At 46.9% G+C, this 23,150-nt stretch overlaps 1 protein-coding gene across 12 annotated transcripts in view; it reads left to right on the forward strand.

The window, feature by feature from the left end:
• The window catches only part of RBFOX1 (RNA binding fox-1 homolog 1), a 1,462,962-nt gene that overhangs the window by 1,267,861 nt on the left and 171,951 nt on the right, over positions 1 to 23,150 (forward strand). For 11 of the 12 annotated variants that reach the window (XM_032591615.1, XM_032591614.1, XM_032591620.1 and 8 more), the window contains one exon: positions 12,893 to 13,135. In XM_032591615.1, the coding sequence (XP_032447506.1) occupies positions 12,893 to 13,135 (243 nt within the window). Of the gene's footprint in view, positions 1 to 5,932; positions 6,140 to 12,892; positions 13,136 to 23,150 lie in introns of those variants that run through there. The other variant, XM_032591616.1, reaches the window with a different exon arrangement.

The raw sequence follows: 23,150 nt of genomic DNA on the forward strand, positions 1-23,150 counted from the left end.
GAGTTGCACAGGTCTTGGTGTCAGTAAGCAAAGAGGATAAAGGGACTAACTTGGGCATTCAGTTTTCATTCGACAAAACTTCTGGATGTGTATGGGTGCATCCTACTGTTTGAAAAGCTTGAGACACTAGTGATGAAAAAAACAGATGAGGTTCCTGTCCTCATAGAGTTTACAGTCTACTTGGAGACAGACCTCAAAAAATATATAATATAAAAATGCATATAACATGAAAATCAAAAAGTATAGAATATTGCACTTTGACACGAGTTTTAAAGGACAAGTCAGGGTCCTCTGAGACCCTGGGGCAATGGTGAACAAGATAAGAAAACGTATCTTTTTAAGAGCCTGATGTTGTTGGTTGGGATCTTGACTTGTTCCAGAGACTGCTAATTTTTTTTTTTTTTTAACGTTTATTTATTTCTGAGACAGAGAGAGACAGAGCATGAACAGGGGAGGGGCAGAGAGAGAGGGAGACACAGAATCGGAAACAGGCTCCAGGCTCTGAGCGGTCAGCACAGAGCCCAACGCGGGGCTCGAACTCACGGACCATGAGATCATGACCTGAGCCGAAGTCGGACGCTTAACCGACCAAGCCACCCAGGCGCCCCTGCTGCTAATTTTTTAAGAGACCAGTGCTTTTCCCTTTGGAAATAGCACCTCATGAGCAACCCTATCAAGGCTCCTGACTTGCACAAAGTGCCATAAATATTTGATTGTCGCTGACTTTTAAGGACTTGAGAAAAACAACCTCTCCATTGCCTTCTGTGACTCCAAATGGAAAATCAGGATGGAACATTTTGCAAACATGACACGTCGTCATTGCTAGCCTGCCACCCACTCAGCTGGTTTGTATTTCTGGGCCTGGTGTTTGTCAGCCACAGCAAGATGGCTTCTGGCCTCTCTCTTGGTTCCCTGTTGAGGGGAGTGAAATGAAACAAATTGTTTTCACTTGAATCCATGACACAGATTCTTGTTATCATTGTTGTTTTGTTTGTTTTTGTGAGTCAGGGCCTCAGAGCAATCTCAGAGTTCTTTGTTCCGGAGATGCTTTTCTACAAGCTGGTATAGTTAGGGAAACCCAAGGTTTGTATGCTTACCTAATTGAGGTCACACTTGAACCCATTTCCGACTACTTTAGAATATAGAGCTTAGGAGTCCGATAGATTTAGCTAACTAGCACTTGCCAGTTGTGTGCGTATGAGGAAGTGACTCCACCTCCCTTGGAGAGGGAATAACAGTTTTGGGTTTTTGTTAAAATAGGTAATGTTGACAAAGCTCCTTTGTTGAGTTTTATATTGTCAGTGCTGAGAACAATGACTGGTACCTAGTTAGTGCTCAAGAAAAATTTTCTTATTATCATCTCCATCATCTCCATCATCATCATCATCATCATCACCACCACCACCACCACCATTCTCATCACCGCTACTGCTGTCGTCATCATGATCATTATTTCCATCTTCATTATCATCTCCACCCTCATCATGATCATCATCTCCAGCTTCATTTTAGTATGGATTCTGTGGCAGGAATTCATCAGTCAGACCAGATTAAGTTCAAATGTTGGTTCTGCCACTTAACTAATCTATTACGTCCAATAGGAGGAAATATTTTTCACTTGTTTGGAGCCTCGGTTCTCTTATCTTTAAAAGGTACCGTAATATCTTCCTTAAGGGAATGATTGCAAGGATTAAAGTGCCTAGCACAGTGCAGGCCCATGGTAGGTTAGGACGCGACATACCTCTCCATGTATTCTGCAAAGAGTACACTTTGCTGGACTAGAAGGAGGGCTGATTTCCTCCCCACAGTAGGAAACGTTCTCACAGAACTTTTTAGATTATAAGACACATTTCTGTAGACTTTGTCTCCGAAAGCATTACAAGAGCCTCATTGGGAAGAAGAATATATATTACCGTTTGTATTTATAAATAAGGGGGGGCGCCTGGGGGGCGCAGTCGGTTGGGCGTCCCACTTCAGCCAGGTCACGATCTCGCGGTCCGTGGGTTCGAGCCCCGCGTCGGGCTCTGGGCTGGCGGCTCGGAGCCCGGAGCCTGTTTCCGGTTCTGTGTCTCCCTCTCTCTCTGCCCCTGCCCCGTTCATGCTCTGTCTCTCTCTGTCCCAAAAATAAATAAACGTTGAAAAAAAAAACAAAAAACAAAAAACTGAGAACAGGGGCGCCTGGGTGGCGCAGTCGGTTAAGCGTCCGACTTCAGCCAGGTCACGATCTCGCGGTCCGTGGGTTCGAGCCCCGCGTCGGGCTCTGGGCTGGCGGCTCGGAGCCCGGAGCCTGTTTCCGAGCCTGTGTCTCCCTCTCTCTCTGCCCCTCCCCCGTTCATGCTCTGTCTCTCTCTGTCCCAAAAATAAATAAACGTTGAAAAAAAAAACAAAAAACAAAAAACTGAGAACAGGGGCGCCTGGGTGGCGCAGTCGGTTAAGCGTCCGACTTCAGCCAGGTCACGATCTCGCGGTCCGTGGGTTCGAGCCCCGCGTCGGGCTCTGGGCTGGCGGCTCGGAGCCCGGAGCCTGTTTCCGAGCCTGTGTCTCCCTCTCTCTCTGCCCCTCCCCCGTTCATGCTCTGTCTCTCTCTGTCCCAAAAATAAATAAACGTTGAAAAAAAAATTAAAAAAAAAATAAATAAAATAAAAAAATAAAAATAAAAAAATAAAGTTCAGGGGCACCTGGGTGGCTCAGTCAGTTAAGCATCTGGCTGTTGACTTCTGCTCAGGCCAAGATCTCATGGTTCATAGGTTCCAGCCGTGCATCAGGCTCCTCCCCCAGCTCATGTGCTCTGTCTCCCTCTCAAAATCAATAAAGTAAAAACAACAGTAGCACCAGCAGTAATCTGCCTTATTTCAGGGGGTCTCCATCAGTGTGAGGCTTCCCGCCTCCCTGGACTGGCCTGTGCAACAACCTTGGCCCCAGCACTCTCAAGGGAAAGGACCCAGGGAGTGGGCAGCCCTCCTTCCCTCTCAGAGGGAGCTCAGCTGTGCTCCAGGCACCGCACCCCCTGCTCCTCCCGGGTGAAACAGACCCACCGTCTCCGGTCTTCCCATACTATTCAATTGCCAGTGTTCGACATAAAAATCATTGTACATGGGGCGCCTGGGTGGCGCAGTCGGTTGAGCGTCCGACTTCAGCCAGGTCACGATCTCGCGGTCCGTGGGTTCGAGCCCCGCGTCGGGCTCTGGGCTGGCGGCTCGGAGCCCGGAGCCTGTTTCCGATTCTGTGTCTCCCTCTCTCTCTGCCCCTCCCCCGTGCATGCTCTGTCTCTCTCTGTCCCAAAAACAAATAAACGTTGAAAAAAAAAAATTTTATAAATAAGGGAACTAGGGCACACAAAGGTTAAATGACTTGCCAATAATCCTACCATTATACTTCTGACTTCTTAACATTTGATTTCGATTCTATAGCTACACTACTAGTAAAAGGTTAGATGGTAACAAACACTGGAAATTTCTAGCATGGTGTTTTTAATTTTATTTATTTTAGTGCAATCCATAAAAGATTTTACATTGCAACCCAATTCACCCACATAAAAGTTTCATGAAACCATACTAACTCTTACTATTCTATTCTATTCTGTTCTTTTCTTTTCCAGTGTGGTATAGTTGATTTCATTTAAAGAATGTTGGCGTGATAACTCCCTCCATGGATTTTACAACCCAAGGGATCTCACCTGTAATTTGAAAAGCACAGAACACTGTCCCCCAGGACTGTGTGGCAGGATGACCTGGGGCAGCTCTGTGCAATGTCCCTGCCAGGATCCCACCCTCAGATAACTGAAGGCAGTGGGCCTGGGGTAGAGACCTGCAGTCTAATTTTCTTAATTAGAATACCCCCCACATGATTCTGATGGTCCACGGGCTGGGACCAGTGTCCTAGTGTGTCCGCCTGATTATTTCCCCCTGGAATGCTCATCTCTATTGAGTGGTTTGTTGGCTGCTGTTTTGAGCATTTTCTCCATCTCTCCCAAAGCATACTTCACCAGGGAGTCTGTCTGTCTTGATCTTGTCCCTCTTTCCCAAAAGTTTGGCTCTTCACTTATCTGTGGGCACAGGGAGCTTATGGCTCCTGAGAGTGAGTGCTGAATCCAAGTGATGGGTTGGGGCTGGGGACAGAAGGGGCCCTGGTCCTCTGTGGGTGGCACCTCTTTGATGGGGGCTGACCTGTCTCTGTAAGGAACCTGCGTGGGCTGCTTATTTGATTCTGCATCAGAGGTGTCTCAGCAGTGTGATCAAAAAATGGAAATGGAAGGATGGCACAAATACTGTGTATCCAGATTTTCTTTCCAACCCTGGGGAGCTGGGAAGTAAAACAAAACAAAAAACAAACAAAAAAAATCACCCAGGGGCTACCTGAATTAGCAGCACACCAGCAGGAAGGGTGAATTCTTCCAGGCAGCCTCTCCTGCCCTAAACCCTCCTCTGTTGTACAATGTAATTACACGTTTAATCACTTCGGAAACCCCATCCATTCCCTCCAGTGTAGCGAGATCTCTCCTCTCTTGGCAGGGTGGCTTGGTGATAAGCACCTGTCCACGGGAAGGGTGGATGGGACTCTTGAAACTCTCCCTGGGCGAGCAAGGAAGTCATGGCCAAATGAAAACTGAGATTGTTTTGACATTTCACTCTGGTTGTTGTAGCTTTAATAATAAAGAAAGAACAAAGTTTTTGTGGCTTTAAATAGAGAGGCTGCAGCATTTGGCATTGAAATCACTGGGGATTTTTTTGTACGTGGTTTTGTTTTTGCTCATTTGAAAGAGAAGGAAAAAAAACGAGCTAAGAGGAGAAAAAGTTCAAGAAAAGAAGAAAGCAAGACCCCTCTACTTGTCCTATGTAGCTCTGATTACCACTGGGATTTGGGAGTCATCTCTGGCTTCCTTTCTTGAAAACCTGCTGCGCCTCTTGAATGCAGGGTCCATAGGGACACAGGTGGTCTTGAGTCTTGCTTGCCATGTTATTGGATGTGATGAATGAATCTGTTTATATAGCGCACACTATAAGCCAAGCCCTGAGTGTGTTTGTTTTGTTTATGATTTGGTTTTTATTTTTTTTTTTTAATTTTTTTTTTTCAACGTTTATTTATTTTTGGGACAGAGAGAGACAGAGCATGAACGGGGGAGGGGCAGAGAGAGAGGGAGACACAGAATCAGAAACAGGCTCCAGGCTCTGAGCCATCAGCCCAGAGCCTGACGCGGGGCTCGAACTCACGGACCGTGAGATCGTGACCTGGCTGAAGTCGGACGCTTAACCGACTGCGCCACCCAGGCGCCCCTGATTTGGTTTTTATTTTGACCCTTGCAATCACACTGTGAAGTCACTCATCATCATCCCAACTAAACAGAAGCCAAAACTGGAGCCCAGAGCGTTGCAACTACTTGCCTAAGGTCACACAGCTAGTCTGCAAAGGAGCTGGGCTTCCAAATCTTCCAAAGCATCGTCAGTTACAGTATCTTAAGATCAGTTTACAATTAACCACGCAGCTTTGTTATAAATGCATTCCCTCTGTTCTCGGGGTGTTTCTTTAAATTTTCCTATCCGCATCCCTCTGTCTCTGAGCTCTTTCTTCATCCCGCCTCTGCCTCTTTCCAGCTACCCCCGGTACCCCCACCTCTCTTAAAAATATAAAACAAAATAGGATAGTAAGCAAGCTCCCCGGTGGATTTCATAACTTTGCATATCATATATTTAGTTTAGTAATGAAAAATTCCAGCTCCAGGCAATGCATAGGATACCATTTCTAATGTTTTTTAAACAGCTATTAATGTAGGCGAGCGCTCTGTGTGTGTGTGTGTGTGTGTGTGTGTGTGTGTTCTTCCTCCTCTATATAATCATCTGCTCAGTGTGCACCCTGAAACTGAGAACAGGAGCCAGAGGAGGGGCGAGCCGTGATTGATGGGCCAGGCCTCGCTGGCGGAAAGAGTCCCATCTGGGGTTGGTTTTGGGAGCAGTCAGATGTTGAGGGGGAGGTCAGCCAGGCGGCCTCAGCTCCCCTCCTTCAACACCCAGCCATCCACACGTTGCACAGAGCGCACACCCTCGCTCGTAACTGAGGCTTGCTTTGGGCAGATGCTTTGTGGTGTGGGGCTAGAACAGCTGCTAAGTTTATGGAGGAGAAAGGAAGCAGGATGGTACAGCAGGTATTTTTCCTGATTTTATATTTCACTCGAAATTGTGAATTTGAATGGAGCTGAAGCCTTTCCTCGCGTTAAGTCTCTGTTGCTCTCTGCGATACGTACTCTGCTCCTTGAATCCTGCTCGGAGGTGGGGGGAGGATTTCAGCCAAGAGAGTGTGTGTGTGTGTGTGTGTGTGTGTCGGCTTTCTGCTTGGTGTGTCGAACTGAGCTGGTCCTAGAACCAGCAGGTTAATGGTGTAATTTTGCATTTTCTTCTTTGTTTCAATGCCCCCGGGGGCATGATACAGCTTAGCTCTTTTCAGTCAGGCACTGGAGGCTTTCTCTGAATGTGCGCAATTCCTTGCCCGAGAACTAGAACAGACCATGCTACAAAACTAAAGTCAAACAGTCAGCAAGACCGACAACTGCAGGCAGGCAGCCCGGAAGGGAGGGTTTCCTCCAGGAGTCCGGGTTGGTGGAGGGGTCCCTCCGGGAGTGGCTGCTTTTCTTGGCTGTGCGGATGGATGCAATCACTGTTTTACCAGGGCTGGACAATCCCTGGGCATGTCTTCATTATAAGGACTGTGTTTAGGCCAGAAGGGATTTCTCAGGGCAAGAAATGCACTGGGGACAAATCAATTCCAGAAGCTAAAGGGGAAAAGATGATTTGAGAAGTTGGACTATTAAAGCTGGGGAGGCACACGCATGCACACAGAAAACAATACTTCATTATTTTAAAGTCCACGTTGGCTCTGAAAGCAGGCACCCTCCCCTCTCATTGAGAGTCAGGCAGTTACCGTGAAAAGAACATCCCCACTTTGTGCTCTGCTACGTAAAGACGATTCCTCAGTTGAAATGTGGTTTGCATTAGATTTGGGGCCAAAATATTTTGCAAAGTCTGATGTGTTTCCACCCTTTGTTCTCTTATTGCTTTCTAAAAACTACTTTATTAAACCCCTCAGGGCAATGAATTGGGAGAAGGAGATGTCTAGGGGGAAAAAAAAAAAAGAACAAACAAAAACCAAAACCAAAAAAAAACAAAAACAAAAAACCTCGCATTTTCTCTCTGACTCTATCTCCTGAGCCCACCTCGGAAAGGAAATTAAGGATGCGGGATGTTCCAGTGACCAAAGCAGTCCTCCTGTGTTTGAAGACGCCTCTCTGAAAGTCTGCATGCGGTAGAGTCAACATACTATACTAATAGTCAGATTACGGTGTTTGTCTTAAAATAGCAGTAATATCCTGGCTATTTCATGCTTCAGTAAAATATTTAAATTGAAATGGCATTTATTTTTGCTTTGGTGACTCAGACTTGGTTGCATTTTAATAATCCTCTTGTGCTCAGTAGCTGGAATCCAAGCTACCCATTGGGGTGTCTCGGGTAATGATGGGGTCCCACATCAGCCTGCTGTTGTTGAGTCTCTGCTTTAATTGAGGCTCGGTTGACTGAGGACAAGGAAGTTTCCTCTACGTTCCTAATCAATGTTCTTTATTTGAAGTTTCTGTCCGGTTCTGCAGCAGCAATAGTGGATGTTAAAACAGTCTTGGCTTTAAAAAAAAAAAAAAAATTGTGTATTTGTCAGCAACCTAGGAAAGTCCAGGCACTGAAAATTTGATGTTAGGTTTGCAGATCTCTTGAAGCACTTGCTCGGTGATGTGGGGGTTCTGTGAAAGGCAGAATCACCCTCCTCATCACCTCGGAACACCCACAGGCACCCTGACTCAGTAGATATCAGAATCTCTGTGATCATTCCACTTATTTAGGGAAAGGTGGGGGTTTGGCATCGGAGGTAGAAGAAAGGCGGCTTCTACAAATGAGGGAATGTCTAGCCGGAACGCTCCAAATAATTTTGTCTGTCACTGTCACCTACGTGAAGTTGGCCTCAGCTTTCAACCAGGATCCTGTTCACGTGCCCAAGATTTGCCTTGACCTGGAGTGCCAAAGGCGCCCTTAACGCAAATGTATTTTTCCAGAAAACACACTTCAGCCAAGCTCAGAATCCAGGAACATCACTAGGGAGGAAACAAAGACATCTCTGAAGCCATTTGAAGGTGAAAAATAATTCCACAGGAAGTACAATGATCTTAATTAAATATTAGCTGTAATTAGCCCAAATTGCAAATGTTGGGAATATTAATTAGGGTCTCTCTGGAATGGCTGTCAGTGTTAACAAGTAACTGTGGGAGGTCCCACTAACATCTGTTTGAGGCCTTCAGGAACAAGAGTACAGTCCAGAGCCCCGTGGACCCAAATGCTTGCTACCCATGGGCTCCTGGGTGGCCACGGACACAACCCTAGGGCTCAGTGCCTTGGGTGTGCCAGAACGCACAAGGTTTGGTAGAGGTTGGCAGCCTGTCCCCAGCTGGCCCTTCTCTTTCCTAGGATGGCCTCAGAGCCTCATGAAGCTCTGAGCTTAGATGGCACAAATTTCCCAGGCCTCTGCTCTAACCCTCCCCAGGGGCTAATCCAGCTACTGGGACACGGGTATTTTTGTCCCACATCCCCCAGCACCTGCCTTCCTGGAGGGTGAGTTGCAGGTCTTGAGGCCACAGGTGTATGTATGACAGAGAGAGGTATGTTTAAAAATGGGAATGAATGTTGCCACCAGCAGATAGCCTTGGCAGATGAGAGATACCCAGGCTGTAGTTCAGCTCCCAGCTTCTCTAAGAGCTGTTGCCGTGACCTTGCAAAATCCGTCCTAGTTCTGGGCTGCAGGGTACTCCACAGCAAAGTACCATGGGATGGAAGATATAGCATGTGCGTGCAGAGCAGGGAATCCGGGTCTGGGCACAGTGAACACTTGGGGCTCGGCCTGTCCCGTGCATTGTAGGGCTTCAGCACCATCCTTGGCCTTTACCCTCTAGACATCATCGGCAAACTTTCCCCCCACTGTTGGCAACCAAAAGTGTCTGCACACACTGTCACCTGTCCCCCAGGGAGCGGTCACCCTGTGTAGGAAACACTGATGCAGGGGCACCTGGCTGGTCAGTCGGTTGAGCGTCTGACTTCGGCTCAGGTCATGATCTCACAGTTCGTGAGATCGAGCTCTGCATCAGGCTGAGTGCTGACAGCTCGGAGCCTGGAGCCTGCTTTGGATTCTGTGTCTCCCTCTCTCTCTGCCCCTCCCTGCTCATTCTCTCTCTGTCTCTCTCAAAAATAAAATTCACATTAAAATTAATTAACATAACATAACATAACATAGAACATAACATAACATAACATAAAGAAGTACTGATTTAAAGCCCCCAGCACAGTGCCTGGCGCCTTCCAGGCCTGAGAAGAAAGCAGCATCCATCAGGGTGCCTTCTGAGCACCTGTGAGGAGAGGGATGCCTCTCCCCTGAGCACAGAAGCCTGAGGCCCTCATGGATGTCCCCCTCTGTAGCCCACTGTGCTGAGAGTGAAGCCTGCATGTGTGTGTGCTTAGACGTGCAGAGATGGAAACCACGTTCTGAAGAAGACTGACTCCTCCATTGGGTGCCATCTTCATAGCTGAGCGTCCCTCCTTGGTTCTAGGGAGAATAGGGAGAATGCACCCCCCTTCACTCTCTCCCGGTTTAACTTCCGGCTTTATTTCCTGCCCAAACTATTTATGCGATGGTGGCTTCTTAATTGACACCCCCATATTTAGTGATATCTTGACCACCTTGATTGGAAAACTTTTCTGCAAAGAGCAAGATGGTTAAATAGTTTCGGTTTTGTGGGTCTCTCACAGCTACTCGACTCTGCCGTTATAGCACAATGAACATGGCTGTGTCTCAGTAAAAGTTTATTTACAAAACGACCAGTGGGCCAGATTTGTCTCATGGGTCATTTGCCAACCCCTTTCCTACTCCCCCCGACCCACCCTATGGCCTGCTGCCAGGCTAAGCTCCACAGAGCCCAAAGTTCATCATTCAAGCATGCATTCACTTAGCAAGTGCTTATAAATGCCTACGTTGTAGCTAGCATGCTGTGGGACCCTGGATAGGCACTGTAGAATGTGACACTATCCCCAGCCCTTAGGACTCTCTCCAGTGGCAGCCCTAGGAGTCATGTGAGATGTGGCCACAAGTTCCAGGGGAGCATAGAGGACACACAGCTGAAGTGGGCTCGGTGTCAGGGAAATCTGGCTGGAGGACTTGTTCAGGGACCCAAAAGGGCAGTCGAGACTAGCCAGGAAAGGGAGTAGCGAGGGCTTTCCAGGCACAGGGGCAAGTGAATGGGTAGAGTCGATGCTGTTGAGAGTTGGAGCACCCGTCAGCTTCCTGAGGGCAGGCTCCTCTCCTCTTGAAGCAGAGAGAGCCCAGATCCTAAGATTAAGCCTCTGATGGTTTTTGGAAACCTGGTGGTGGGGGCAGGGAAGGGCGGGCAGGTCACTCTTCCTGAGATTGCTCTGCCGTGCAGAGAGGCCACATGGGCATAGGTGTTGCCATAAAACCGTTTTCTGCTGAAGACACAGGAGGGAAAGCTTTTCTTTATGTGACCATCTCCCTGCCATTGCTGGGCACTTCATACTCCCCCCTGGGGCCACCCCTGGAGTTTTCTCAAGTCTGACTTTTGTTTCAAACATGCGCCAGATCGAAGGTAGGGGGGAGTGAAACAGGCCTTTGGCCAGAAGTAGAATCTGGCACAATGAATTTCCCTTTGGAGGGTTCTCAAGGTCTGATCAGCCAAAGAGAAGCAGCATTGCCTGGAATCTGTGTACAGAGGGATATGTTGCTTGAGCAGCCCTGTAGAGTAGAAGGGTGCAAGTTGGCTTATAAACAGGAGAGGATGTTTTTGTTCTTCTTAGTCCAGACTCTTTTGGTTGTAAGTAACATGGAAAAAAAACCTATCTTAAACGAAATGAGACATTTACTGATGCGTGGAAGGAAAGCAAACAGTGGTGTTACTAACCACAGGTAGAGCTGGATCCCAGACTTGATATGATGTCGCCAGGACTCAGTTCACTTGTTTCTCAGTTTCTGGGCTCTGTCGTCTGCTGGGTGTGGCTTCTGCTTTAGGTGGTCCGGTTTCAAGGGGCCACCGGGGGACTGAATTGTTTTTATAGCCCTCCGATTAGCCGGGGAGTCCTGTGTCTGGAGGTAATCTGAGGCAGGTCTCAGCCACATCTGTGCTCTCTGGGCTGAGAGTGGAAGTGTCTCTTAAAAGAAAACCAGGTGCTGTTCTTGAAGAGAAGACAAAAGCACACTGAGCAGCAAGGACCCTGCGTGTCCCCTGTGGCTTCCTGAAGAAGGTCAGGGTTAACTCTCCATGGGCAGGGATCCAGCCACAGCGCAGGCAGACCCTGCTCAGCCCCAGACGCTAGGAAAAGATGCTAGAAAGCAAGCAATGGCTGTGCGTTTCTGCTTCCAGTGGCCCAGGCATTTGGAGACGTTCAGCTGGGGGAGGAAAGGGCGTGATGGGAATGTTTTCACTTGTAAAATGGTTTAAACTTATCCTAAGCTTCGTTCTCTTCAAAGTGTCATCTTTAACATTCTAATTAAGGTCCCCTCTAAACAAATGCACAAGCTCTGTGCGCTGCTCCAAGAATAAACTTTTTTTTTCTCCCCTTCTATGTCATAATGTTTTTGCCGCACTCAAGTTGCTTTAGCTGAAGAGGTTCTCAAATGTTGGTGGCGGGGACTGAGGAGATGTGAGCAATCCTGACATTTTTGCCCTAGTATCATTATAGGAGGGCTGAAGTCACATCTAATTGACCACAGACAATGGAAGAGGCAGCTCTTTGGTGTGCTTAATTGCTAAGCTTCTCTCTCTCTGACCGTGCAATCCCATCTCTTGAGACCATGAAAAATTTGGCCCCCTGGGTTACGGTTTCTGATGGTGTGTGTGTGTGTGTGTGTGTGTGTGTGTGTGTAGGGTAGTAGAGTTATAAGGGTAGGGGTGGGGCGGAGAGAGATAGATATTTCCTGAAATGGAAGCATTTGAATTCAGGTTTTTTTTTTAATTCTTTTGACTTGACTGTAATTATCACACTGCATGTTTTGCCTAGATTGGAAGGGTGAATTGTTATATAATACTCTGTGCTTATAAAAAAAAAAAAAAGGCAAGGGGTGGGGGGAGGCATTGACTAATGAGGCTGAGTGAAGTCCAGCATTTTGAAAAGATACTTAAAATGGTGAACACAGTATCACAGAGTGCCATCTTTGTCCAAATTAGGCCTTGACTTTCCATTGGCTGCTTCATATTGGCACTGGGAACATCACACACACACACACACACACACACACACACACACACACACACACTGTGACCATTAAAAGGACCCCTCCATCCCATTATGTGAGCCAAGTCACATAAAACTTTGATTAAATTCAAACGCTTAGATGAATTGTGTCTCTTCTCAAGAACACACACGTTCAATTTAATCTCTCTCTTGGCATTTTAAGTATCAAATCAAGTCTCTGCTGTCACTGGAGACAACTACATGCTCACATGTTCCAAAATGGGGATGAAATAAGGAGGATCTGCCAGAAAAATCCAATCGAGCAGGGCACAGACCCTCCCACTCCTTGGCTATGGGGCTGGATGGCTTGGGGAATGTGACTTCCCTGCACCTTTCTGAGCCTTGATTTCTGCATCTGCGCAATGGGGTTAAGTCTATATAAATGACAGGTACTATTTCCTTATAGAGTCTGGTGAAGATTAAGTGGGATGCATCCATCTCAGGCTCTTGGCACAGTGCTGGCACCTGCAGAGTGTCGGGGGAGCGCTCATCCTTGGGCCCCAGGGAGAGGTTCTGCCTGGTTCGCGCTCACGGTGTTTCGCCTTGTCTCCCCCTTTCTGATTTTCCAGGGTAATCAGGAAGCAGCAGCTGCCCCGGACACCATGGCTCAGCCTTACGCTTCGGCCCAGTTTGCTCCCCCCCAGAACGGCATCCCCGCGGAATACACGGCCCCTCATCCCCACCCCGCACCAGAGTACACGGGCCAGACCACCGTCCCGGAGCACACGTTAAACCTGTATCCTCCCGCCCAGACGCACTCCGAGCAGAGCGCAGCGGACACGAGCGCGCAGACCGTGTCCGGCACCGCCACAGTAAGTGGGCGCCGGTCCCGGGGAGGGGGGAGGGGGCAGTGGCGGCCGGGCGCACCCCACCCCACGGAGGCTCCTGCAGCGGAGCCACCCCTGAGCCCGCCCCTGTCGCAGCGGCTCGTAGAATTCACCTGTCTGCAGGCCTCCTCTCATGTTGCTTACTGAAATCAATGCTTTTTCCCTTAACTTTATTCGTGAGGGGAAACTCTCATCTAATTTCTGTTCCTGTTGTTCTCCCTTTTCTGGAATCCTGTCCTCTCAGTAGGATGATACACTGCGTGATTTTTTAAACAGCTTTATGGAGATATAATTTATATACCATAAAATTCACCAGTTTCCGGTGCACAAATCACCGATTCCTAGTATACTTGCAGAGTTGTGCAACCATTTGGCACAGTCTAATTTCGGAATGTTTCTGTCCCCCGGAAAGAGACCTCGTGCGTGGTCACAGCTCCTGCCCATGTCGGCCCCTGTCGTCTTCAGCCTCCTTAGCCTTCTTCATGCCTTTGAGATTCACCTGTGTTCTTTTGTGTTTTCTGGGAGCCCTAGGGTGGGGGAGGCCTGGACTGCAAAGGGGAGCGCCAGAGAATTTTGCTGGGCTCATGGAATCTTCTGTATTTTGATGGTGGCTGTTTGTTTACGTGACTTTATGCACCAAAGAGAGTACATTTCATTGCATGTGAATGCATTCCGGGGATTAAAAGCAAGCCAACAAACAAAAAAGATGCATTTTTTCACCACCATAAGTTAAAAACCACCATTGTTGGCTACTAGTCAAAGATAAGCCTAAAGAAAACTAATTGTTAAAATTAAACACTTGTTCGTTTGTGCATAGCCTAAAATCACCCCGCATATACCACAAGATGTATCTGTACATTTGAGAGGTTCTGAGGAATTCTTTACAAGCACACCAGGCCTGTAGTCCGGAACATTTTATAGATGGAAGGCAACTGTGCCTCTTTCTCCTGCCCCCAGGCCTCTGAAAAACCAGAACTTGTGAAGGAATTTGTTGGTTTGAAGCAGGAGGGTTTTACGTTTGGAGGTTAGGTTCGGAGATTTTTAAAAATAGTATACACTCTAACATTGTGTGTTGCCTGTCTCCCCTTTTTTAATTGTGGTAAAATACGTCTATGAGGTGAATTTTACCACTTCAACCAGTGTTGTGTGTATAATTCAGTGGGGTTGAGAAACTCACAGCTCAGTGCAGCTATCACTGTATCTAGTTCCAGAACATTTTCATCTCCCCAGGAGGAAACGCTCTACCCATTAAGCAGACGATCCACATTCCTGCAAATGTGCTTTCTGCCCGTATGGATTTGCCTATTCTAGGCATTTCATAAAAAATGGGATCACACCATGTACGACCTTTTGTGACTGGCTTCTTTTACTTAATACAATGTTTTCAGGGTTCATCCACACTGTAGCACGTATCAGTACTTTATTCCCTTCCGTGACTGAATATAATTCCATTTTATGGATATGCCACTCTTGTTTGTACCTCCATTCACTGATGGGCATTTGGGTTGTTTCCACCTTTGGAGTTTTGTGATTAGTGCTGCTATTGCCTGTCAATAGCTGGCTGTTCAAACTTAGGGATGCGTTCATTTAATGGGTTTGCTGGTTTAGCAGGTGTTTGTTACTATTGTGTTGACTACCAGGTTATAGTGATGGTGTTGCCATTTATTTGTTTTGGGTTATTCTGTGACAGTCAACGATGGTAGGGCTTCAGAAGGTTATCTTAGGACTAAAAAAGGGGTAATAATGCCCAATCAGACACTATCTATTAAGCCTCAATTCACGCCAAGTGTACTAACCTGCTGTGGAAGATTCATTCGTTCATGAATATTTTTAAGCATCTACTGTGGCCAGGACTCATCCCAGCGATGTGGTTGAATGGAACAGAAATGATCCTTTCCCTCTTATAACTTTGCATGACAGTCATAGAGTGAGCATGTGTCATTCAAACAGCTTGTATAAACACAAACTGTGATACCTGCTCTTAAGAAAACGACAGGTGCCATGGAGGATAAAGATTATGGGTACTGCCTGCAGATGAGTAGTCTAGGATGATGCCTTTAAGAAGATGTTAAGATGAGAAGACACACTTTCCAGGCAGAAGGAATATCAAGGCCAGTAATGCCAAGGTTGAAAAGATCTTGGCTTATTCAAAGATTTAAAAAGAGGCCAGGGTGAAGAAGGTTTGGGGGTGCAGTGGCAAAGGATGGAATGGGGCAGTCACCAGGGATCATACCCCACAGGCCTGGTAGATTTGATCAGTGGATAGACTTCCACATTAGGGGCAATGGGAACCGTTGAAAAGAGTTTAAGCCAGAAGAGTTATAAAATGAAATTTTAGAAGGGTTAATGATGCATACCTAAAAAGAGATCTTAGTCCATTTGGGATGTTGTGATGCTCAATGTCCTTCTCTCACAAAAAGAACTCTTTAGAGATCAACACAAAGTTAAACAGGGAGTTGGGTGTCCATAGTGGCCCAGGCACTGCGGCACTGTGAAACAGTGAGCAGGCGTACTCTCCGTTCTATTATGATTGTAATGTGGCAAACTGTAGAACATAGATGTTTAAGGCTTTAGTGTATTTCTGTGATGGGACACTTGTGGGGGGATGTCCCTCCACATCATGGTTGAAGGAATATACATTTCATAATCTTCTGGTTGCTAGTAACAGAAAATCAGCAGGGAATGTATTGACTTTTACAACAAGAAGTCTTAGAGGTGGGCTGACTTTAGACACAGCTTGGTGTGGGGCACATACCTGTTAGGTTCCAACAAGATCCATTTCAGTCTCTTTTTCTTCCTGCTCAACTACATTCTCTAGTTTTCTGAGATGGTCCCTGCAGCTCCAGACATCATACCACATTCCTAGGGAAAAGACCCTTGGGAATCACTCTCTTTCCCTGGTTTGCACAGGGTTGTATTCGTTCAGTGTCTGAAGCTGAGAATGGAGCCACGGAGGAGCCCCATAGCCAAATATAGAGACCAAAGATGGGCCTACCAGAGTCAGTGATAAGGTGCTTTGGATCTTCTCACTAGAGGTATTAAACAGAGAATCCGGTCAGAGCCAAGGGTGAGCCATTTGTATGGAGAGGCCAGAGTAGATACATTTGCCGAGTATAGGGAATGAAGAAAAGGGCAGGCAGATCCTTGAAAAACTCATAAGCGGTGAGGTTTGGAAGGCATGGAGCCAAGGGAGACATGAACGGGGTATCCCCTGGGTATCCAGTGTGGAAATTGAACCAGAAGAGTGTTGTCGGGGCAGCCTGGCAGGTGCAAATTCAGAAGACATTACTGAAGTTGCCATCACTGGAGACAGAGAAGAAGCAGTGCCCCTACAGTGTTGGGGAGAGATGCCAGGGGACCGGGAGTGGAGAAATAAATGGGAATGATTGGAGGTAGAGTGCACTATCCGTCATAAGCACTTGGAGTAAAGAGAAAGAAAAGACAACAACTCAGGGGCGTAAGAATTCAGGGAAGCAATTTGTACAAGAATCAATTTCGGATCCTATTTTATGCCAAAGAGAAGGTGCCTGTGGGGCCAGGTGGTGGGGACAGGGAACAAGAGCTGGGGAATGATGACTCAGGTGACCAAGGGTGTACAAATAGAGCAGGTGGTCTAGGAAAGAAGAAGACATACTTTTTGTATAGCTTTATTAATATATAACTGACATACAATAACCTCTCTGTATTTACAGTGTGAAATGTGATGAGTGTTGACGTACGTACAGATGTTGTAACCAACATATCCATCACCCCCAAAGTTTTCTCATACCCCTCTGCAATCTTTCTACCTCATTCCCGGGGGAACCCACAGATCTGCTTCTTTCACTCTAGCTTAGTTGTTAATTTCTAGAATTTTATAGCAACAAAATCAAATGTTATGGGTTCTTTTTGCCTGGCTTCTCTCGGGGCTCACCGTCATTGCTTTTAGATTCATCTGACTTGTCCCATGTATCAGTAGCTCACTGCTTTTCATTGCTGAGTCGCAAACCATTGCGTGGATGTGCCACAATTTGTCAATCCACTTACTTGTGGATGGGTACCTGGATTGTTTTCAGCTTTGGGCCGCTACAAATAAGGCATCTATGAACATTTGGAAACATTTCAGTTTTGAGACAGAAGAGATGCATCTGAGTCCATTTGGGCTGCTGTAACCAAATCCCACAGACTGTCTTATAAATAGCGGAAATGTGTTGCTCACAAATGTGGAGGCTGTAAGTCCAAGATCAAGGTGCCAGTGTGGTCCAGTGAGGGCCCCTTCCTGGTTCATAGCCAGTGCCTTCTCCTGTGTCTTCACATGGTGAAAGAGGCAAGGCAGCTCTCTGGGTCTCCTTTTTAAGAATGCCAATCCCATTCATGAGGGTGCCGCCTCATGACCTAATCACCCCCTAAAGCCCCAGCTCCTAACACCATCACTGGGGCTTTAGGATTCCAACATGTGAATAGGGAGAGGCAGGAACATTCAGACCATAGCAAGAAGAAGGAGTGAATGTACCAGCACATGGAGAAATCTTAAGTCAGGAGATCCTGTGAGGAGCTCCTTCTCTGTTGCCTTCATGTTCTCAGTGACGAAGTCACTATCAGCTGACAGAGAGAAGCAGAGGAGTTGGGGAAGCAATGGATTTATTCCTGAAATTGAGCAAACATGTCAGGAGTCTGGCTCAGATGATTCCTAGAGTATCTGAGGGGCAACAAGTTCCTCTCGGAGCTGACAGAGTGTGAATTTGTGGAGGGTTAGTTACCTGGCCATTTGGTTTTCTCCAGCCATGTTTGGGGTTGGTGGGCGGGGGGCGGGGTGGGGTACATACTGTTGCAGGAAGTTTCAAAGAGGAACCATTATAAACTGAAGCAACGGGGCTTACCCAGCATTGGGGAGGAGCAGGAGCATATAAGGGGCCATCTTGTTTTCTACTACAAATGATTCCATGCATATGCTTTTCTCTCTTGGCCGGTATGGAAGGTGCTTCTGCTGCCCATGACCTACTTTTCAGTTGGACTTTCATGACCCGACCAAGCAGAACATGGTCTATGACGAGTTTGCCTCAAAATGTCTCTGTATCCTCACACATTGACTAAGCGTACCCCTCTCTCCACTGCAGGTTCTGCATTACTCAAGGAAATAATTTACCCTCCAAGTGGGTCAGACCCATGTTCTCCCAACCCTAGAATACATAGCCCTGTATTAGCATGCCTAAGTTATCCCCCATAGGGTAGTGTTGTGTCTGGAATCACCCTCACTGTCCTTTGTGCACGGTGCTTAATGCCAGTCTGAGGGCACTGTCGAGGACATCATTTCGTTGGGAAACCGAGTAGTTTTGGGTACGAGAAAACATCCATCCATCTGGTAGGCTCCAAGAACATCTAATATATGCACATGATTTAACACAAAGTGCAGAATCTGTAGAAGGGAAGCAGGATGCACCCAGAGCTCCCAAAGCTTCCCAGAGCTGAGCAAAGAAAGTACAGACAGAAAAGACTTACCAGGTCATCCTTTCTGTTCCCCAAGGGCTGAGATGAGTCCCCACAGGACATTTTTCTGCTGGATGTCTATTTAATGTAGGCCTCCAAACACATCACGGATCACTGTGTTGACAGACCCAATACTGTATTATATTAGATACTGTTCCTGACAAGGTATTTTACTCTTGACATTTTATAATTAGAGATTTGCAAGTAGTGAATTCTCCATGTATCTCCAGTAGCAACTTAACTTCTATTTTTAACACCTCTGCAGTCTGTTTCAAAGTCTCCCACCGGTTCTGGGAACTGATGGGAGAAACAATGTGGGTCTTACAGCTAGATCCCCGAGCTCTGGGCTCTGTTAACAGGGACAAGAGCTGCTTGAGAAGCTGAGTCCTTGACCCTCAGCTGCTTCCAACTAAAGCAGCAACTGGGTCTCCAGACTTCTTTAATACCTTTACAAAGTGAAGACATTAGTTGGTGATGACTTCCTGTTTTGATCCCTTTAAATACTGGCTCTGCTTCTAAAGCCAGTTGTGTAGCTGAGGAACGGGCAAAACTCAGTGTACTTTTCTGTTCACTGGGTGCTGCTGCTGTTGATATTATTATCATTATCATTATCATTGTTATTGTTATTATTATTATTATTTGAAAGCATCTCAGGATTGTGGTTAAAAAAGCCACACTTTAGAAAAGGGTGTACAATGAAAACCAAAATTTCTTAGTTCTTCGTCTCCCTGCCAGAAACAACAGTTACCAATTCCTTGTATTTCCTTCCAGAAACGTTTTGTGCCAGTGGAAGCATATGCCTGTGTCTTGGTCCATTCGGGCTGCTAGAACAGAAATACTACCAACTGGGTGGCTTATAAACAGCAGACATTTATTTCCTGGTTCTGGGACGGACAAGTCCGTGATCATGATGGTGGCAGTGGCCACATCTGGTGGGGACGAAATTCCCCCTGTGTCTTCACGTGGTGAAAGGGGACGAGGGGCTCTCTGAGGCTTCTTTATGAGGGCTCCACCTTATGACCTCATCACCTCCCAAATGCCACATCTCCCAATGTCATCACCTTGCGGGGGGGGGGGGTTGGATTTCCACATGTAAATCTGGGGGGACACAGACATTTAGTCTGTAGCAGCCTGCTTGTCTACTCCTCTCTGCCTCTCTGTCTCTCTCTGTCTCTGTCTCTCTCCTGTCTTTCTGTCTCTGAATCAAATCTTGGCATCTCTAATTCCTCTTCCCCAAAGAACAGAACTGAAGTCGACTGAGCACCCACTTGGGCACACTGTGCATCTGGAAGATCATTCTGTGCCACGCTTTGGGATCCAGCTCATTCTTGTAGACATTCGCTTGCGATCTTACATGCAGAGGTGTCTCACTGGGGGAACTGAGGCTATTTCTGGGGTTTATGTTGCAGTGTTGTTATTCCCTGTTAGGCTGTAGTGAGCAGCTGGGCGCAGAGATTGCTGTCTACCCCTGGGTGTCTCTGTGTGAGTGGTTAAAAGGCACATGGATCTAAAATGTGGAGGCGGTTCAGCTACCCCCACAGGCAGTACCTGAGAAGGCGTGCCACCCACACCCTTGTTCAACGGTGTGCCATCCAGCTCCCGGCTCATGGCCATTCTGACTGCGTGTGCTTGCCCATGGCTTCCCCCTCTCTCTAACAAGAGAAGATAATCTGAGAGTAGTCTGCTGTCAGGGAAGAGGGGAGGGAGGTGTGCTGTCATTGACTGAAGGCTGCTGTGGTCCACGGTCCATGTTGGGCACTGCACAGTCATCGTCTTGTTTTGCCCTCCCACCAACCCCTTTAAATGATACCAGTACTCACATTTTACACTGGGGAAACAGGTGCAAAGAGGCAAAGACGTCGTGAGTTTGGGAGAGTTGTGAGTGACAGGGTGGAGAGCCTCACCAATTCTATGTCACGTCAAAGCCTGGCCTCTTTCCTCAGACCTCCAGGCTATTCCCTTGAGGGTCTCCCGGCTGGCAGCATAGGTGACCAGTGCCTGAGGCCTGGGCGAATAATCCAGAATTCTCTGCCAGGCCTGTTTCTTCAGCCCTGCTCTCCGATTTAAAGTGGCAGGTCAGTGAAGAACTTACATTCCAGGTTTGTTGGCATTAGACCTTCTGCTCCGCTATTCAGAAGCTGAAAGGTCCCGGGCTGGTCACTTGACCTCTCAGCTCTTACTATCCCTACTGTTCCCTTCCTCCAGTGGGGTTCTGCCCTTCTCCAAAACTTCTTTCTCTTCCCTTCCCACCAACCCTCAGAGCCGCCTTGTAGAACGCCGGAGAGTTCCTCTCCCTGCTGGAGAACTTGGGCCTCACCTGTGCATGTTTAAAATTTGGCCAAATCATTGAGGGGTGTCTGTCTAAAAATAGGGTGGGTAGCCACAGCGAAACAGGAGATGGGGAATAGCAATCTCAAAAATAATAGTTTTGCTCAGTGAGTGTCAGACTATGTCCCAAGCTCTTTTCACACATAATCTCAAGTTGTCTTGACCCTCTATTACCAAAAAAAATTTTAAGTACGTATGAGGCACTATCATCCCCATGTTATAGTAAGGAGCTGAGGCAAGGAATGTCCTGAAGGTCATTGTAGCTAATAAGTAGGAGTGAAAGCTCTACACCAGGTGTGTCAGACTCAAGACCAAAACTCAGAAGGGCACAGAGCCCAGAAGGTATCCCCAGTACTGCAGAAAGGAACGCTTTGCCTGGGAATCACCCATCCTGCCCTGGGGAGGGCCCCAGTGGACCCCAGCACGTCCTGTATTACAAGCTTAGCAGGTGCTCTTATTTGAGACCTGTGCCTTGAGCAAACTCCAATAACACATTTCGGTGGCTTCACAATTGTCTTTTCAGATGACAGTGTGGCTGAGCTGTTTTGTCCACACAGGTTCTATTTGCCTAAGGTTCACATTTACTTTAAGGACACAGGAACATTCCCTTGTCCCCTCACAAGGCCAAGTATTAAGCTTCTGTCTCCGGGATAGCATTAAACTGAATGGGCCATGGCATACAGGACAAGTTAAAGACCTTTATTACCCAATACCAGGGCCATATTACTGTTCTAAAGAGTCTGTTCACCAAAGTCCCCAATCCTGAGGAGCCACATGGCATGATTAAGCCCATCTTAGGATAACTCTGAGAGGGGTGGATAGCTGAGATCATCCGAGACCCACGTGTCTAATGTCCAGTTGTAGGACAGGGCTATGACCTTGGAATCCGGTGGAGGTGAAGGTTCTCATGACTCCCATGACAGCTCGAAGAAAATGGCCCTGGGTAAATGCCATTAGGTATAATCAAGAGAAGCGGTAAAGAATCAACTCTTGGGGACCATTGGCATGTGATGTAACCACTCCAAGCCTCACCTACCACCTTTGATCATGTGAGGTTTAGAGAAGCAGTGAGGTCGCGGAAGGGTTTCGCAGTGATGGGCACACAGCAAAGCCTCTACCATAGAAACCATTATAATTATGAGAAAGTCCCATCTTTCATAATGGGAAATCAGAGTGTTCTCCTTTGTCCTTAATTTTCCATTCAAACCATTTTTTGGGGGAGAATAAATTCATCCTAACAGTTGTGTAACTTCTTGCGTGTTAAGAGTGAAACTAAGGCCCAAATCCCCACATTGGTTTTCAAAGTAATTTTCATGGGGCACCTGGGTGGCTCAGTTGGTTAAGCTTCCGACTCTTGAGTTCGATGCAGGCCATGATCTCACAGTTTGCGAGTTCGAGCCCCATGTCGGACTCTGTGCTGACAGCACGGAGTCTGCTTGGTATTTTCTCTCTCTCTCCCTCTCTCCCTCTCTCCCTCTCTTCCTCTGCCTTTCTCTGCCCCTCTCCCATTTACTCTCTATCTCACTCTCAAAATAAATAAAAATAAACTGTAAGAAAAGAAAATAGGGGCGCCTGGGTGGCTCAGTCAGCTGAGCGTCCGACTTCGGCTCAGGTCATGATCTCGCAGCTCGTGAGTTCGACCCCCACGTCGGGCTCTATGCTCACAGCTTGGAGCATGGAGCCTGCTTCAGATTCTGTGCCTCCCTCTCTCTTTGCCCCAACTCACTTGCATTCTGTCTCTCTGTCTCTCAAAAATAAATAAACATTAAAAGAAAAAAATTTTTAGAAGAAAAGAAAATAAAGGTAATTCTTACATAGAATGACTTTTATACAAGTAGGTTTCAACCACTCAGGTCTGAGTCCGACTGATTGGTACAAGCTAGTCATTGACCTAATTAGCTCTAGGCCATGTACAAACAAGGCTAAGATTTATTAGGGAAAGATACAATTGAAGTTTAGTTTGTAGGGTCAAAGCCATGTTGCTTTTGCTAAATAAGGGAAGATCAGACATTTTGAGACCGAGTTAATGTTTCCTTAGGGAGATCTCATTGTCATTTTAGAGTTGCTACTCTCGTAGCCATTTGAAATGTTTCACCTTGACTTACTCTCCATTTCGGTGTTTTGTGCTTATTCACACCTAGATTCATTGTCAAGTTTTACCCTCTCAGTATGACTAAGTAGTCTCCCTCCTTGATTAAGATGTTAT

Source organism: Lynx canadensis, chromosome E3, assembly GCF_007474595.2.
Source record: "Lynx canadensis isolate LIC74 chromosome E3, mLynCan4.pri.v2, whole genome shotgun sequence".
In the NCBI taxonomy this organism is placed as follows: domain Eukaryota; kingdom Metazoa; phylum Chordata; class Mammalia; order Carnivora; family Felidae; genus Lynx; species Lynx canadensis.